We start from the raw sequence: 19,240 nt of genomic DNA on the forward strand, positions 1-19,240 counted from the left end.
ATTTCATAAAGTAAAAATTCACATCCCTTTCTTTCTCAAAAGTTCTGCATGTCTGCATGTGTCTATCCTAGTCTTTCCCACTCTTCTTCTTTTTTTGAACATCACACCAAATTAAATTTAGGTCAATCCAATTTTATAATTGAAAGAATGGGTTGCATTTATGCAAGTCTTTTGAGAAAGAAAGGGACACAAATTTTGATTTCATGAAATTTTACTGATCTAAAAGGTGTGCTGGAGGCATTACTAACCAAAAGAAATTTTTGCTCATTAAATTTATTTTCCGTTTTGACCAGATTCAATATTTTTGCTTAGGAAGCTTATTTTTTCTGACAATAAAAAACATTTTTATCTGACCAAAATATTTTTTCCTAACCAAATTTCATTTTTCTTGTTTCTATGTTCACTATTCATCACTCTCTTTCGCTTTATATTGCAGACGAAAAATGATAAGTTTTCAAGCTTTTTCACGCAAAAAGCTTTTAGCTTGAGTTGTGCCCCTGTAATGTTATACGAACGTAACCAAAATTTATTATAATTTAAATTCAATTTTATTAGAAAATTCTGAATATTTTATTAATTCCATCTAGTAGAAATATCTCATTATCTTTCACCCACAACTCTGTGCCTACAGGGACGCTGTGACTCCACTATCTAGCCCAGGATAGTGAGAACCGCAAGAGATTTAATGAATTAGTCAGTTGAGGTCACCAAATATAAGTACAGTGTTATGGGGTATGGGCATACTAAAAGATGTGCTAACTAATGTAGTGTTAGTTAAAATAGTTTTGAGAACAGGAAAATGTTTGTGTATATGTAGAGAATATGAGTCAGGTGTGAATTTATATGCAAATTGCATTTAACTTTACTAATATCTAAAAGCTCACATCTACGTAAAATTTAATTTCACCCCCATTCAATGAATATTATAAATTCTGTATCCAAAAGTCTAAATTGACTATGAGACGATATAATAATACAATTTCACAATAATATTAATTTTAAAACCTTATTACTATATTTATGAATTTTTTTTTAGTTTAATTATTGTTGTAATTATTCAGTATTCATATTACAAAATTTTTGGGATAGTATACTGGCAATTTTGTAACAATTTTCCCACTGCACAGTGGGGCCGCTCCATACAAAAAGTGGCCAAAACCCCAGCTCTGTGGTGAAAAGGTCATATATAGCTAATTTGGGGTCCCTGATTCCAATTCTGATACCAAAAATTGAAAAATCATAGGGGAAAGGCGGGTAAACTTACATAGAACCAGTAAACACCAACAAAATATATTTTGTAAGGCATACGGTTAGAGATAGAGATTTGGGACCTTCCGGGCACCCCCCCATAAGTCTACTCTGGGATTATTAATATGCTCCTCATTTAACCCCCACCCCTCCCCCACCCGCCATAATTATGTTTTTTATGATATCTCGAAAACGTGCAGTGCGATTGTCTTCATTTTTGGATATGTTTTAGAGATTAAACAGGCGGACATCTTCTCCATATACGAACATCCCGTTGTATCATTCCTGATAACGGATTTTCAAGGTCAAAAGTTATAAAGGATCTAGAAAGCGCATTTATCAAGCGAATGGAGTCATGTTTGGGGTCGTTGGAAAGGTCTCGAAATTTCCGACAAAACTGAACCGGTTCCAATCGGTTTTAAACCGGTAATGAACCGGTTCATAACCGATAACTAATTTTTTATACGAAATTCAATTACATTACTCCAAAAACTATTTTGTGGGATCTTTTGAGTGATTTATGAACCAGTTCAAATCGATTGTAATCCAGTAAAAATTGAAAACACTTTGAAGATATAAATAAAAACTCTAAGAAATACATATTTTATTTTATATGCTCGAATACTATAGTACGATGATTTTAGCCATAAGTTGAAGTCTTATGGCGTCTACACACTAGAAGCAATTTTCGTCAAAAAGTGCATTTTTTAATTTTGACGTTAAAAAGGTGTTTATAAACAATTTATGTGTGAATAAGGAATCCGGAGTAAAATATGTAAAATATGTGTGAAAGTCCCACGTTATAAGGTTTTATGTCATGGGGTTTGAAAATTACGCTATGTAAGTTCTTTGTATTTTTTGGGCATAAATAACTTCAAATTCAAATTCAAATTCAAAGCTGTAACGTATTGCCACCTCTTTTGTTCTGTTTCTTCTCCTCAAGAGTCTGCTTTTAGAATATCCATAGTACAATTAAACCATTTATCCATGTGTGGTAGTTTTCTACGTCACATGTGTGTGAAAGAGTGAATAAATACTAAAAACAAAGAAATTAATTTTTGATTTTCCTTTTCAATATATTTTTTGATTTAGGTTCTTATTAAATCTTGCACGTCTTCTGGGAGTACATTTTCTGTCTTTTTCTTCTCCATTTGGTGATAGCGATAGTGGGAGATTACAGGATCTGACCCAACAATTAAACCATTAATCAGATCCTGGTTTGCGGCCGTCCTACAATATAAAATGGTATTTTATTATGCAATAAATATAATTTTAAAAAGATGAGAATCACAGAAACATAAAAATTTTTAAAGTTAGTACTGCTTGACACAACTTTTCGATTTTTTGGAACTTAATCAATAAAAAGAAACTTGAATTTGATTTATTTATGATAAAACATTTTCAATGATACAAAAAATGGGTGTCAGGTAGTGATAAAAGCAAGTTTAAATTTTGTCGATCCGTGAAAATTTAAATGGCTCATGCTTCATTTTCTTTGTGAACGAATAATTTTTTTTCTGCGGCCCTCATTCTTCTATTTTTTTTCTAAGTTCATTTTTTCGTTTTAAAACTTTAATAAAATATTCAGAAATTTCTAAAATTCACATTTTAATTTTTTTCAATTTCCTAAATTATAATTTACAAAGTAGAATGACATATCTTTCAGTAAAAAATTAACTTATTTTAGTCAGATTACTTTAAATCTTTATTTTTTTTGAATTTAGAAATGAGATTTTCTGCACAAAAAAATTTTCCCTCTTTTTCTCTGACTTGTCACACAAAACTGGGAATAGCAACAAAACGAAGAGTCAAAATGAGTTCAAACCTTCAGAAGATGTTAGGAAGACTATTACCGAGAATATTATTGTTCTTTTAAATAAATAAAAACTTTATTGTCGTTGTAAATGTAATTTTTGTGATGCTACCCTGCAGTGACTCTTAATCATTAGAGGGTTAAATATACTATTAATTGTTTAATTATTGGCGAAACGTTCTAAGATTGAAGGCTCTATGTATGCTTCATAATTTTTCGGCTACATAATGATCCTTCCTATTAATTTATCTTTTATAGTTGGATGCTAGTCTCTAAAAAATGTCTTTTTCTCACTACTATCAAAAGTAAATCGTAAAAAGTGAAAAGTGTGAGATTTGACTTTATAAATGAATCAGGATCGAAAATGAAATCATTGAGGATAACTACAACTGGAGAATACTACGTTGAATCTTAAATAGTATAAACTAAGGATCTCTTTGTTTAATGGAATATTACAAAAAAAAATCAATTTTGAGTAACCATGTGCTTTTTATAGACCATGCGTTTTTCTTAACTATATTTTTTTATAACTTTACAACTACATTAATATTATAAAAATAAACTAACAAATATAAACATATTTTTTACTATTGGATTAAAATGATTTTATTCATATACCTCGAATATTTGCGAGTATTATTTCTTCTAATCCGGTACACTTCTTTGTTGAGAGCTTCCTGCGGTTCTTCAGACAAATGCCCGATAGGAAATTGGCTCTTCGCAATGACCTGGTGTCCATGAAACAGGACTTTGTGAAGAGTAGGAGGCATTTTATACCATCCATACTCTTTCACATATATTTCTGCGGTTTTCATGGCATATCTTTCGAATTTTCCTGGGTCCAGAAGTTTCCCACTGGATATTGCCAAGAGCAAATTCCGCAATCGTGTAATGAGCTCTTCTTTGATGCCAGTGATCTCAGAAGAAACCTGAGGATTGGTGTTTTAAACATGAATGTGAAAAATACTTCTACAGATGATTTATTTATTTAAAAAATATATTTTTTATATTATTCTCCAACAATCTACGAGATTGTCGATTTAAGATATAAGATTAATACAAGAGTTTTGAAACTACAACAGGTCTTCAATGTCAATAATTCACTTGTTTAAAAAACAGTAGACTCCCTCAAATTCTAGTATTTGGGACTGAACTGTCACCCGAATTAAAGAGAAATTTGGGCGTCAAATTGTATGAAATGCAACGTTTTTTTGTTCTTCTGCAAACTCATATTATGTTTCCGTACTCATATTCATAGTAAATTTCATGAAAACCACTTAATAATGCAAAATCACATCATAACTGAGACAAAACATGGCAAATTTAAGTGAATTTGCTTCATTCGAAAACTTGATAAATGTCGATAAGCATTTTTTAAATTTTAACTACTGCCCGAATTAAAAAGTATTCTGATTTTACAAGAGCCGAATCGGCGAGAGTTTACTGTAATGAAACAAGAAAATAGAAAGCGAGTGATAATCCTAACCGGCTTATGTGGTGAGATTCTTAACGTGAGCTAACTCGGAATGCTTACAAATTCGATTTAGAGCTGAAGATAGGGGACGCCATTCAGTGATCTTGAATCAAGTTTTCGTAAAATTTTAGAAATTTCGTATTTAAACCGAAATATCAAGGATTTGGATTGAAAAAATCATTGTTTTTACACTAAAACGACAAAATTGATTTGAGTCAGTATCACAGAAATAGAAAAGCCCTGAAGCATAGAGGAAGTGTGGCACAAGAAGGGAGCGGACCAAGAGCAAGCGAATATCTGAATAGCGGATAGTGGACCAAGAGAAAAGCGACTCTACGAAGGGTGTAAGGAGCGAAATTAAACTTGCGGCAAATTTCTGAGACATGATCATGCCAAGTAACAGTGTCCTTAAAAATGACATCAAGATTACGAGTATGATTTAATACAGGAATAGGCTCGTCGGAGAGTAAAACAGGGCTGGGGGAGGGCTTAGTTTGTCTGTTTCCAATTAACAGGAAGAGGAACTTTTTGGGATTAAGAACCAATCAATTAGCAACAGCCTAGTTATTTACCAAGGACAAACTGTTATTAATAGCAGCAAAAGCTGAAGCAGGAGCTTGAGGATCACCAGAATAATAAATCTGAAGATCATCAGCATAAAGGTGATGCTGTACATGCGGTATTTGAAACGGAAGATCATTAATGAAATCTCACAAGTATTATGCTTTCTTTTTACCTGTGGATTAGCAAAGAACCGCCTAGCGGTATTTCCATCATTAGAATTGGCCGATCCTGGTCTTGGCTTATCCACATGCAGCCCCAACTGTTCAAAAAATTCCTGCTGGATGCGAAGTTTTGTTGCTTTAAACTCATCCTCATGATGTCTTTTGAAGTATTTTTTAAAGGAGAGCCTGTAGGCGACATGTAAAATGGCTTCGAATGTTCGTATCCAGCAGTGAAGTGGACTAAGGCCAAAGTTCAAATGTGAATCAATCGGGGTGAGGTTTTGGATGTCCCTGAACTTGTGGAATTGAGCCGTACTGGCCCCACACACATAGCAGTGTTTATTGGACGGAGTAGATGTTATTATGTTCAAAACTTTCACATCAGCCATTGTAAACATCATCCGATGCTTAATAGTGATGTGAAAATTTTGAGCATCAAGTGAAGTTGGCTGTAAGTTTTCTATTGCCACCATCATTCGCTCATACTCTTGTTGGACCACCGTTGAATTTTCTTTGACATACTGGATGCGTATAGGTCGACACCACTTTGGGGACGCAGGCAGGGGGTTCTGCCAGATCTCTGGGCCATCACTGCACGCTGACATCTTTAACGGTACAGCAGAGGTCATGAATATTGCGGAGTCGCTTGAAGTTGGATCTAAAAACTTCTGCTTGTATTCACTCATTCCTGTTGCTCCATCGCATCCCCACTTCCAAAATAATTGGAGGTCGTGTTGGCCTAGTCCACTTATATCACTAACTTCCACAATTCTTCTGGCAGTGTGATCCAATAGCATTTGTAAGTCCAAGAGACACTCGGTCTCCGAAACACTACTGCTGCTTTGTGGAAGATAGCACAGCTTTTTAGCTTCTTGAATTTTTTTGTATGGTGGATAGATCGACTTGGCAGGTTCGTAAAAGATGTTGTAAGAGTGCCTCGTCATCTTCGCTTCTACATATCTGGCCAAGGCCTCACTTTTAGAGAGTGGCCTGGCCTCAAACCCCGACTGTTTTGTCAATTTCCCCTCTACTCGTGCACGCATATTTGCTGAGAACTGCAATTCTTCTGAACTGTAGTTTATTCTCAACTCTTGTGTTTTCCTCCTTTTGCTTCGGAGGGAGGATTCTTCAAATGGCACTGATGGCCGGCCTCCTGCAGAATTATAAATATTTATACATTTTTATTAAGTAAAGATGTTCCCTGCATTGTAGGGTTAAATTTGGGGGAGAGGGAGCGCATGAAACGGGAGAGGGTAAAAACAAAAAAAAAATACTTTTGAGATAATGTCATTTGAGGTGGAGTCACCGAAGACCGGAAGTTGATATCTCTTACCGTTTGAATTTTATATGGGTCAAAAGACTGAAAAAATCGGTTTGCTTAAATTGATAGATAAACTAATCTGTAAGAATATACGAAGAAGAATTTTAAAACCCAATTCGAAGTACTTTCTAATATACAGAGATGGAAGCAAAGTAGTGCCGAGTAGGTTTACAAACCCTTGATCGAACATCGAAGACTTTAACCCTTCAAGGACGAGACACTTTTTACGGACCTAAAATCAACAATAAAAATGAAACTGGTGTACATAATCAATGATAAGTCTTACATCTAACCTAGGAATGTCCAATAGAGTCTGAATCGGTGTATTTTTTGCACCTACGAGCGATAAGCACAAAAATAGCCCAAAAATTTAAATCATTTATATAACAATACTAATCAATAATAATTTTCACTTTAATGAAAAATATTACGTGTGAGGCTTGTAGTTTCTTTTTCCGAAACGGTTTTGCTTAAAAAAAATTAGAAGTATAAAAAATAAATAAAATCAATTATGAATTTGAGAATTTTAAAAAAATCGTCATTTTTGAGCTTAAATATTTTTAAGACATAATGCAAAAATATAATTCGAGATAATAATATTAGGTGAGATTCTTAACAATCTCACCTACTATAATCCTAACAAAATTTCATGTCGTCCGATCGACCTCAAATTTGGCCAAAATGTGTTTCGCCACTTCCTGATTCCGAATATATATGTGACTAAGTTACGTTCCCGGCCGCTCTTTGGAGCTTAATAGCTCCTAAACTAAAAAAGATGTCGACTTGCGGTTTTCGGCAAAGGTTATATATCGTGTGAAAATTGCAACTTGGTGCATAGACCCCCCACCCCCCACCCCTCCTTCCGCCATTTTGAAGACCCCCCTTTTTTGTTTTCTCAATAGCTCCGCCCCTATGGCATTCAGCGTACTCAAGTTTTAGTATGTTATAGCTGGGCCTTAGAGCTTTCCATCAATACCAAACTTAAGGTCCCCCGACCCCCCTGACCCGAGCTATAAGGGTCCAAAAAAAATTTCTTAAAATGGCCATAACTCCGGTTCTAATTGTCAGAATTTAAAAAGTGAGGGCTTTTTGGAAAGCTCTCGTGAAATGCCACTTCCCCTTCTAACATCGCAAGTTCATAAAACCACGGCTAGGGGCGCTAGTATTAAAAAGAAAATTTTTAAATCTTAAAAGTTAAATAACTCAAAAATTCCATTGTGCATCGGGCTGAAAATTTAGTATGTTGTAGCCGTTGATTATACCTATCAAACAAAAAAAAACCTTAAGTCGATCTAAAACCCTTGACCCGAGCTATAAGGGGTCAAAGTTCGAACATTGACCGGCCTCTATCTCCGGTTCTAATTAACATAGCGACCTAAATTTTACCTTTTTGGTTTCGTATCGATGAGCACTTTCAGATGGAAGTTCAAAAAGTCACCACAGGTGGCGCTGTGATAGCATCAAAATTCATCGAAATTCAAAGACATTTTTCCCAAAAACGGCATTGTGCAAGTTAATGAAATTTTAGTATGTTGTAGTCCAGTTTAGGACGTTTCCAAAATGGTGCGTATGTGCGCTGTGGTTTCAATAGAACCGGAGATATGAGGGGTCAAAGTTCACAAAATTCAAAAAATCATATCTCCGGTTCTATGTGACCGATTTTGATGAATGAGGGCTTAAACGAAAGATCTCACCAAATGCTACAACTTTCTAGAATATTTGAACTTCGTGGGACCAACACCAGGGGCGCCACAGTCGAAAAACCAATTTCAATATCACATAACCTCAATTATCTCGACTGTCGCTGAACCGATTTTGATTATTACTTCGACATAATTGTAGAGCACATTTGTCTCTACATTTCATCCATACATCATTTTCCACTCAGACTACGCTATCACTCCGATTTTGCCGTTTAAGTGTGAAAAAATTGATTTTTCCCATAATAACGCTTTGAAATTGAAATCACTCAGATGCCAATTTGACTGCCTCTACTCCACCGAGACACTTAAAATAGGGGTTTAAATGGAAAGTCCCACAAAATACAACAATTCTTTGATATAGTTGAAGTTCAACAAATGACTACTTGGGGCACTCTGGATGAAAAAACGAGTTAAGAAACAAAAAATCTCGCTTATCTTGGCTTCTGAGTAATCGATGAGTTCAAGTTCTACGGCAAAATTATAGAGAACATTCTGGTCTACATTTCACCCATATAACACTTTTCTGTCAGTTCATCCAAATCCTTGATATTTTGGTTTAAATACAAAATTTGTATAATTTCACGAATTTGATTCAAGATAACTGAATGGCGTCTCCCTACTTCAGCATCAAATCGAATTTGCATGCACTCCGAGTTAGCTCACGTTAAGAATCTCACCTACATAAGCCGGTTAGGATTATCTGTCCCTTTTCTTTTAGATAGGGTCATTAAAGACCTGAAATCGATTTCCCTTTAGGTTTAGGCTTCAAAATGGTGACAAGTTGAAATATAGGAGAGATAGTGACAAAATTTATCAAATTTAAAATTAAAAAACAACTCGATACTTTCCAAAATAGGAGAGACGCAGGCTTTAAATTTTTACCAATAACCTTCTTAATCTTACGATTTATAAGTTATTCAAGTAAGGAATATAGGAAAAAATTGAAATCTTCAGTCTTATTATTGGAATGTATTCCATATAGAAAAACTCAATATTGATATACTTAACTAAAGCCTATTTCTTGTTGGAAAAAATGTCCTTCGACAAAGTTTTAGAGGAGTAAATGTCCTATTAGAATATGTCAGTTTGGTTTTTTTCATTTGTGAGAGCAGTATATTACAAATTATCCAATATCTGACAAAATTTTTTCAAGAAGTTTTGAAAAATTTCTACAAAATTTACTTTTTAGAAAATGGCTTAAAAACCATATTTTTTCAAAATATAGAAAAATAGTTTTCAGAAAAATATTCAGAAATATTTGGAATAATCTTATAAGAATATTCTTATTATAAATCGAATAAGTTTTCTGTGTGCTCAAGCATTTTGACAAATTTTACCTTAGACTCCCCTAAACTGCTCTGTCTTTAAATTTAGGCAATACAATTTCAAGACGATTGGACACTTCTTTTCTCTGTCTAATATTCTTTTTAGAAAATTTATTTGGTGCATATCAGTTTAATATCGATTTAAATTTGTCTATATATTATTAAAACAACAGCCTAAAATTGAAAATCTATCAATTAGAAAGTATTTTTTAAGAAATATTAGCCTTAAATATAAATGAAGCCAGAATAGTTAAGGGTTGAAAAAAATCGGATAACAAAAACTGCTTTCTCGTCGAGTTCGAGCAATTAAAATTGTAGCATTTTGAGTCAGGTCAGGAAACTACAAAATAATTTTATAAAGTACTATATGCAATAATTTTTTTTACCTTTGTCAACGACATTACTGTCAATCTCCTCTGAAGAACAGAACTTTATAGTTGATTGCAACCAAACGGCGTTGTCCCTCTTAAAAATTTCCGGGTGCCTGTGAGCGGCAGCCCACCTCCTCTCAAATTGCTTCCACAAACGTCCCACTAGCTTCTTATTATCATCCTTTAATTCTCCATTTAACATGGTGCTCACAAATTTTTCAATTTCATACTTCTTGTTCTTGAATGGGATGCTCGCGACAGCCTCAAAAATATCCTCAATCTTCAATTCAAAGTCTATTTTTTCACAGTGAAAGGAAATTTGTTAAGAGAAGGCTATAAAAGGATAAACATTACCTTTACCTTTTGTCTCCATATTCATTGAAAACACTTCAAAGAATCACATAAAACAAACCACTTTATCAACTGTTGAAGAATACACCTCAAGAAACAAAAAAAATGACTTAAGAGCATTAAATAATTTTCTAAACCTATTGCGATTTAGTAGCAATTTTTAGATTATTAGTTGAAAATTTGAAATAGATAGTAAATAGTGAGAATTTATTACGAGAGTCGTCAATCAGAGCAAATGACACTCAAATCATCCAATTTCTTCTCAGGAAAAAATTCCTGTTCTACCCAGAATCGAACTGGAGATCTCTCGTTAACTGCAGGAATTTTTTCTAGTCTCTCCTGAGAAGAAATTGGATGATTTGAGTGTCATTTGCTCTGATTGACGACTCTCTCTAGATAGTAGATAGGTCATTTTTGCCATATGCACTGAAGAAAATAGCGAAGAAAAACTCGCGAGGTATATTAATATACCTATAATATTAGGTTAATTAATATATAATTATAAAGTAGTGTTAATCTCCAATAGTATCAATAGTAATTTTATTTACACTATAAACTTCTGTGGTGTCTCCAATAACTCCAATAATGTAATCATTTCTTTATTGTTGAACTAACATTGTATGGTTTTACAGTATTTTCGAAGATAAATGGTCTTTTTTATACCAATAACCAACGTTATATTTTTAACATAAAAAATTGTGTATGTAAAGATATAGCAATATTATGATAAAATTCGGATATTAACAATTTAATTGTTTTAGTAAAAAATAATTTTATTTCTTCAATCAATTAGAATTCTTTTTTCTATTCTTATACCATTAATAAATTAATAAATTCAATTGAAATACTAAAAATGTCTCGAAACAACTCGAAAAAGGTTATTACGGAAAAAAGTAGAGAAATAAAGAGTATCTCTTAAATTTAGCTTCCAATAAAATTTAGTTTCTTGAAGTTTCTTTCATTTTTTAAAGTGTTAATTGAGGCATTTTTATATTATTTTTTCTCATATTTTTCTGTGAAGAATTCTATAAATTTGTAAAATCATTTTATGTTGTGAACAGGAAAAAAAATTTCATTTTGAGATTTATAGTTCCACAAATATCTTTTCCTTATAAAAAAGTTCAGCTAGAATTGTAGTCTATTAAGTGTTTTGAGATATATTAATAAGTTTTTAGTGATTTTTCGGAGGTTAAGGGATTTTTCCTAAGTTTTTCTAATTCGAAAGTGAATCGTATTATGACATACCTACACGAAAAAAAGGAAAAATTGTAACAGAAGAAGAATACCAACGCATAGGCTCATAGATTTCTTGAAAAAACAAAGAAACTTTAGCTATCTTACTTGGAAATTCATAAAGAACTCTTTAGTAATAATTAAATTAAATTAAATTGAGTAATAATTAAATATGATATTCTGCTCATCAGATTTAATTTTATATTTCTTATTTGTAGAACTCCATAAAATTTTGAACTAAAATAAAATGAAAATTCAAATAAAATAAATATAAAAAATGTTCGATTTTCATTAATCCTTAATAGTATTTACATTTACAGGTTAATTAAATGAATTATTCTAGTAGTGTAGCTTTATTACAAACATCAAATAATATATTAATTCTCTCGTGAATTTCCCATTTTAATAGATTTTTTTGGACTCAAATAGTTTCAACGAATTCATTCGTGTCCATAGCTATATCCATATATATATGTATATATGTATATATGTATATATATATATATATATGTATATATATATATGTATGTATATATAAATTAGATGTGTTTTTACAAAAGAAGGCAAATCTGTGAAATGCATAATAAAATAAGACTACTGATTTACGTGAAAAAAGTGTTCTTTAGGTGTGCATGGTCTCAGAAAATTGCTTGGGAAGGTCCTTATCGCAAAAAATCGCAAAATGAGCTTAGTATCTCCTTAAAGTAGATTAAATTTAGAGACAAACTATGCTATTCAGAATACCGGCATTCTGCGGCTTCATAAGTAGAACCTTTGATGAATCCCGAGAATTACGTTTTTTTTGGCTAATGTTAAGACTAAATTAAAGAATGTCCTAGAGGAGGACTACGAGGATAATTTAAATTATGACTATTGCATTTGGGAGTCTTTCTTCTATATAAAAAGACATGCTAAATGGCATAAGTCCTATAGGAAGATACAATTGTCTGTATCATTTTCCGTGTATGCATACATCTCCAGGGAGCCAAAAATGACGAAAAAATTCATGAAAGTGGTGACTTTAAGAATCTCTATAGGCCATAATTTCCAACCGATCTTAGTGAAAATTTGGGAAAATGATCTTCAATTAGTGCCAAATCAAATAAAAATACTTTTGGACCGATTAAAAATATCGAAAAAAATAGGTTTTGGCCGTCACGGCCCCACTGTGCACTGCTACAATTTATCCAGTAAGAATAATTGTAACAACAATTGCAACGGTCAAGGTTTTTCATTAATAAATTTTCTCATTTAAAATGCCATTCTGCCAAAATTTACCAATTAAAAGTTCTATACAATAATAAAACGACATTTTCTCCCGTTTTTCCCTCACATGGGTTGTCATTCGCAACTCTCTCCCGTTTTGTAATGACAATCTTTTGCATCAATCAACATTTTAACTTTTCCTGCAACTTTCTGCCTTCAATTCTCTATACAAACTACAAATGTTTATTTCCTATGGAAATGCCACCATACCATTAAATCTGGAGTTTTCTTCATCACAATTAGATGCCATGAACAAAAAGAACGAGTTGTACATGAAACCATTTTCTGTCTTTCCCCATGTATCATGTTACCGTAATTAAAAGAGTTTAAGATTAAACAAAATTATTTAAGTTTAACCTAATTAATCCACTCTAGAACACGTATTTCTCAATAGATTTGGTAAAGTTTGAATTCGTTGGAAAGGTCTTTGAACCCTCGGCAAATTTGAATCAGTTTGAAGCGTTCGTAAGCCGATATTGAACCGCTAATTAATTTTAAGCAATTTCTTAAATAATTCCTATACTATTAATACCCTTTTTACAAAATAAATAATATTTTCCATTTAAAAACAAACTTATACAATCCATAAACTACTTTAATGGATTAGATTGCATTTGAGTTTGCTTATACCATTTCTACTGCTATAAACATCAACAAATATTCGCAGTATTTATCAAAGAACATAAGAATTAAATTACTTGAAGCGACGAAGAAAAAAACGGAAAAAACGCAGCAAAAACATCTTAACATAATCCCTTCGCATGCGAATTCATTGAATACGAAATGTTCGTAATTTATTCACTATGTAAATAAAATTTTCTGTTTCAGAGTAAATTGATGCACAGCAACAACAAAAAAAAAACACAAACATATTTTATCAAAACGAAAAGAAAATGTGAAATGTGCTACAAGAAAAAAAAAACATAAGATGAGTCTCTTAATGAATGCAACATAACCCTTGGCGTAAAATTTACCCACGCAAAATTTACTCATTGCTTCATTAAAATATTTTCTCCTTTTTAGCCAAGAATCCTTCGTGTCTGCGTACATAGTATTAAGGAGATATAAACTTTTCACTTTGAAATACTAAAAGATATGTTTTATAACTGGGTATAACAGTTTTATAACAGATACGTAATTATTTTCTGAATTTTATTACAGTAGACTCTCGCAAATACGGCTCTTTTAAGTTCGGGCTACTTTTTAATTCCGGCAGCGGTTACATTTGAAAAAAGTTTGTTGTCATTTTTCAAGTTTGATTATGATTATCAAATGAATCAAATATGCTCAAATTTGACATGGTTTGTTTATTTCTCTGTTTTGACGTGATTATTCTTCTGTTTTGACGTGATTTTGCATTATTGAGGGATTTTCATGCAATTTACAATATATATCAGTGTGTAAACTCAATATCTATCTATATGCACATGAATAAAAAATCGTTGCATTTCAAAAAGTTTGTCGCCCGAATTTCTGTCTAATTCTGCTGACATTTCGGTCCCATATGCCCGAATTTGAGAGAGTCTACTGTAAACCGTGGTCATTAAATGTCAATCAATTTACATAGAAAAGAAGGTATTACAGTAGACTCTCTCAAATTCGGGCATTTGGGACCGAAATGTCACCCGAATTAGAGAGAAATTTGGGCGATAAACAGTTTGAAATGCAACGATCTTTTGTTCATTTGTATAGTCACATTAAGTTTACGTACTCATATTTATTATAAATCTCATGAAAACCTCCTAATAATGCAAAATCATATAACAACTAAAACAAACCGTGGCAAATTGAAGCATATTTGCTTCATTCGACAATCAGAATCAAATCTGGAAGATATTAACAAACTTTTTTTCAAATTTAACTGCTGCCCGAATTAAAAAGTATCCCGATCTTAAAAGAGCCGAATTAGCGAGAGTCTACTGTATTTCCCACTGACGCTTTGGTTAGGACATAACCACAAAATACCCTTTATCGACATCTTTGGAAACGTTAAATCAGTATAGAAATCATAAAATGTGAGTTTATATTAAGCATAACCTTAAAAAAAACCCGGAAGTTGCGGATAAAAAACTACTTTGAATCATCCGAAGAAGATCTTCAGCACGCATTTGCTCGATTTGTTAATGTTTATGCTGAAACAGGTTTGAAGGTAAATGTGGTTAAATCGGAAGCAATCTCTCGACGAATTCTTAGTTAGTGGAGATTGAAACACGTGAAGAAGTTCAAGTATATCGGGGTGTTATTCACGATCACGAGTGATGGTAGGATTTTTTTTTAAGAAAGCCGAGCTTTGTCGTTTAACTAAATTATCCGTTCACATCTACGGTCATGAGATTCATGCAATAGCCGAAAGTATAAGATCGCGAGTACAAACCGCCGAGATGAGGTACCTCCAGGCGGTTAGGGAATCAATTGGTTCTAGTTGAATCTCCTTGTAGAATTTGGAAACTCTACAAGGAAGATCACAAGCAAGGACTGCTCGTCTTGAAACGTGTTTGTCTTAAGCATCTAAGGCCAGGTCATCAGGATACAAGCATTTCTTGGTGGAGACAACAGGCTGATCCTTTGTGTAGATATTTAACAAAGTAGAAGCAAAGACACTAATTTTAGAGTCTCCATATTGCTTTTCTGAACACGGAAGTCAACAAAGAATCTGCGGTCCCCCAAAAGAACCCTAATTATCTGTACGAGGTGTAGTCATTAGGGAGATTATAGATTTTTGAGAAAAGAGTTCTGTGGTTTACTGTGTCAAAAGCTGCCAGGAAGACAACGAAAGGACCACCTGTAATTTTACCTTAGTAAAAAACCATCCTCAATAAAGTGAGAAAATTACGCCTTCAAAAAATCAAGGAAAGAAAGTAAGGGGGAGGATGGCGCGTTAAAATGCGAAAAGCTTTGGTAAAGAATATTGGTGTTTCCTGTCCTAAAAGGATTGTAGACCCTGACGCATCCGGGGGAGTTCATCGCTTTGATTTACTTGTGCTTAAAACTTGACCAGAACCGAATTTCCTGGAGCGGTATTTTGCTTGCTCTCTGATCAGTTTGTCCTCTACGGCGGGTGCAGTCCTTTGCAACAGCATGCTTTCAAACGTTTTAAAGAAGAAATGGAACAAAAGGGAAAAAGGACGAGAGCTCCTCGGAACATTGACATCTTTGCCGATTTTTGAAATTACAACCTCATAGGCCTTTCACCACTTCTTCGTTATGGGTGGATAGCTTAATTCCGAAAATAGACACAGGCTGATGCTCGAGAATACTCAGCTCGAAAAATTTGGCGGTAAAGGATCAGCCCAAACTATCATACACTGAGGATTTAGGATTAAGGATTAGCGTTTTCACAGTAAATTTCTATTAAATGTGCAAACTTTAGGGGAAACTGGGGCACTACCAAACACGGGGTACCACCAAACACTGCGATTTTTTAATAGGATCACAGAGAAAAAAAATACCCTAGAATCAATACTTTTTTGGGATACTTTTGGTATTAAAAGGGCTCCAATACCTCGTGGTATTAAATTCTAGGGTATTTTGGGATTAAATTCAAGAAAATCTCTGTCATTGATTTAATACCATAAAATCATTAAATTTCAATCGCAATGAGTATTGATTCTATCCCATTTTGGTATTGATTCTATCCCATTCTGGTATTGATTCTATCCCATTTTGGTATTGATTCTATCCCACTCTGGTATTGATTTTTATCCCACTCTGGGATTGATTCTATCCCATTCTGGGATTGATTCTATCCCACTTTGGGATTGATTCTATCCCATTTTGGGATTGATTCTATCCCATTCTGGGATTGATTTTAGGGTATTTAGGTATTGATTAAAAAAATATTCCTTGGAATCAATACCTCGTTAGTATTGATTTTAGGGTATTGTGGTATTAATTTTATCCCATCTTGGTATTGATTTTAGGGTGTTTTTATCCCATTTTCCGTATTGATTTCAGGATATTTTTATCCCAATTTTCGTATTGATTTTAGGGTATTTTCATCCTATTTTTTGTATTGATTTTCATCCCCCCTTGGTATTGATTTTGGAGTACTCCAGTATTGATTTTTTTATCCCATTTTGGTATTAATTTCATTCCAATGTAGTATTGATTTTCGCAAAGTCCAACCAAGAATCCAATTTTTTGCATCGGCCGAGATTCGATCTCACAACTTTGCAGCAAATCTTCACTTGAGAGTCGACGCCTTAGCCAGTTGCGCCACGGGACTGCTTGAATTTCCTTTATTACAGCACAATGAGTTTCTAATTTCATCCCATTGTGGGATTAATTTCATATAATTTCAGTATTGACTTTAGGGTACTCCAGTATTGATTCTATCCCACTCAGGGATTGATTCTATCCCATTTTGGTATCGATTCTATCCCATTCTGGGATTGATTCTATCCCACTCTGGGATTGATTCTATCCCATTTTGGGATTGATTCTATCCCATTTTGGGATTGATTCTATCCCACTCTGGGATTAATTCTATCCCACTCTGGGATTGATTCTATCCCACTCTGGGATTGATTCTATCCCATTTTGGGATTGATTCTATCCCACTCTGGGATTAATTCTATCCCACTCTGGGATTGATTTTATCCCACTCTGGGATTAATTCTATCCCACTCTGGGATTGATTCTATCCCACTTTGGGATTGATTCTATCCCACTCTGGGATTGATTCTATCCCACTCTGGGATTGATTCTATCCCACTCTGGGATTGATTCTATCCCATTTTGGGATTGATTCTATCCCATTTTGGGATTGATTCTATCCCACTCTGGGATTAATTCTATCCCACTCTGGGATTGATTCTATCCCACTCTGGGATTGATTCTATCCCATTTTGGGATTGATTCTATCCCACTCTGGGATTAATTCTATCCCACTCTGGGATTGATTTTATCCCACTCTGGGATTAATTCTATCCCACTCTGGGATTGATTCTATCCTACTTTGGGATTGATTCTATCCCACTCTGGGATTGATTCTATCCCACTCTGGGATTGATTCTATCCCACTTTGGGATTGATTCTATCCCATTTTGGGATTGATTCTATCCCACTCTGGGATTGATTCTATCCCACTCTGGGATTGATTCTATCCCATTCTGGGATTGATTCTATCCCACTCTGGGATTAATTCTATCCCACTGTGGGATTGATTCTATCCCACTGTGGGATTGATTCTATCCCACTCTGGGATTGATTCTATCCCACTCTGGGATTGATTTTATCCCACTCTGGGATCAATTCTATCAAACTCTGGGATTGATTCTATCCCACTTTGGGATTGATTCTATCCCACTCTGGGATTGATTCTATCCCACTCTGGGATTAATTCTATCCCACTCTGGGATTAATTCTATCCCACTCTGGGATTGAATCTATCCCATTTTGGGATTGATTCTATCACACTCTCGAATTAATTTTATCTCACTCTGGGATTCATTCTATCCCATTTTGGGATTGATTCTATACCATTTTGGGATTGATTTTATGCCACTCTGAGATTGATTCTATCCCACTCTGGGATTGATTCTATCCCATCGGGAATGAGAATGATACCTTAATAATATAAAACTGATACCATAGTATCGTAGAATATATACCTCAGTGGGATAAAATCAATACCCTATAGTCCTTTTGGAATCGGTTTGGGAAGGAGGATGGTAATGACGTGTCTTGTGCGAGTGTTCTGTATTTAAAGTGAAATCTGAGTGTATGCTGTCTTTTGCCTGGTTATTAGTGCAAAAGGGCTGCAGTAGATACAGTGTACACACCAAAATACCAAAATTGGGTAGTCAATACCAAAATGGGATAGAATCAATCCCAGAGTGGGATAGAATTAATCCCACAGTGGGATAGAATCAATCCCAGTGTGGGATAGAATCAATCCCAAAATAGGATAGAATCAATCCCAGAGTGGGATAGAATCAATCACAGAGTGGGATAGAATCAATCCCAAAATGGGATAGAATCAATCCCAGAATGGGATAGAATCAATCCCAGAGTGGGATAGAATCAATCCCAGAATGGGATAGAATCAATCCCAGAGTGGGATAGAATCAATCCCAAAATGGGATAGAATCAATCCCAGAATGAGATAGAATCAATCCCAGAGTGGGATAGAATCAATCCCAGAATGGGATAGAATCAATCCCAGAGTGGGATAGAATCAATCCCAAAATGGGATAGAATCAATCCCAGAGTGAGATAGAATCAATCCCAGAATGGGATAGAATCAATCCCACAGTGGGATAGAATCAATCCCAGAGTGGGATAGAATCAATCCCAAAATGGGATAGAATCAATCCCAGAGTGGGATAGAATCAATCCCAGAATGGGATAGAATCAATCCCAGTATGGGATAGAATCAATCCCAGAGTGGGATAGAATCAATCCCAAAA

General features: G+C 34.1%; 2 protein-coding genes across 2 annotated transcripts in view; both read right to left on the reverse strand.

Annotated features, from left to right (window-relative positions):
• LOC129798340 (dipeptidase 3) overlaps positions 1-19,240 on the reverse strand; it is a 42,387-nt gene that overhangs the window by 7,571 nt on the left and 15,576 nt on the right. The window lies entirely within an intron of this gene.
• Positions 1,965-10,426, reverse strand: LOC129798336 (uncharacterized). Its single transcript, XM_055841445.1, has 4 exons — positions 9,996-10,426; positions 5,272-6,413; positions 3,680-3,990; positions 1,965-2,478 (listed from the first exon to the last, which is right to left on the reverse strand). The coding sequence occupies exons 1-4, from the start codon at positions 10,180-10,182 to the stop codon at positions 2,337-2,339; spliced, it is 1,782 nt and encodes a 593-aa protein (XP_055697420.1). The 5' UTR covers positions 10,183-10,426; the 3' UTR covers positions 1,965-2,336.

This window comes from Phlebotomus papatasi, chromosome 1 (genome assembly GCF_024763615.1).
Source record: "Phlebotomus papatasi isolate M1 chromosome 1, Ppap_2.1, whole genome shotgun sequence".
Lineage (NCBI taxonomy): Eukaryota > Metazoa > Arthropoda > Insecta > Diptera > Psychodidae > Phlebotomus > Phlebotomus papatasi.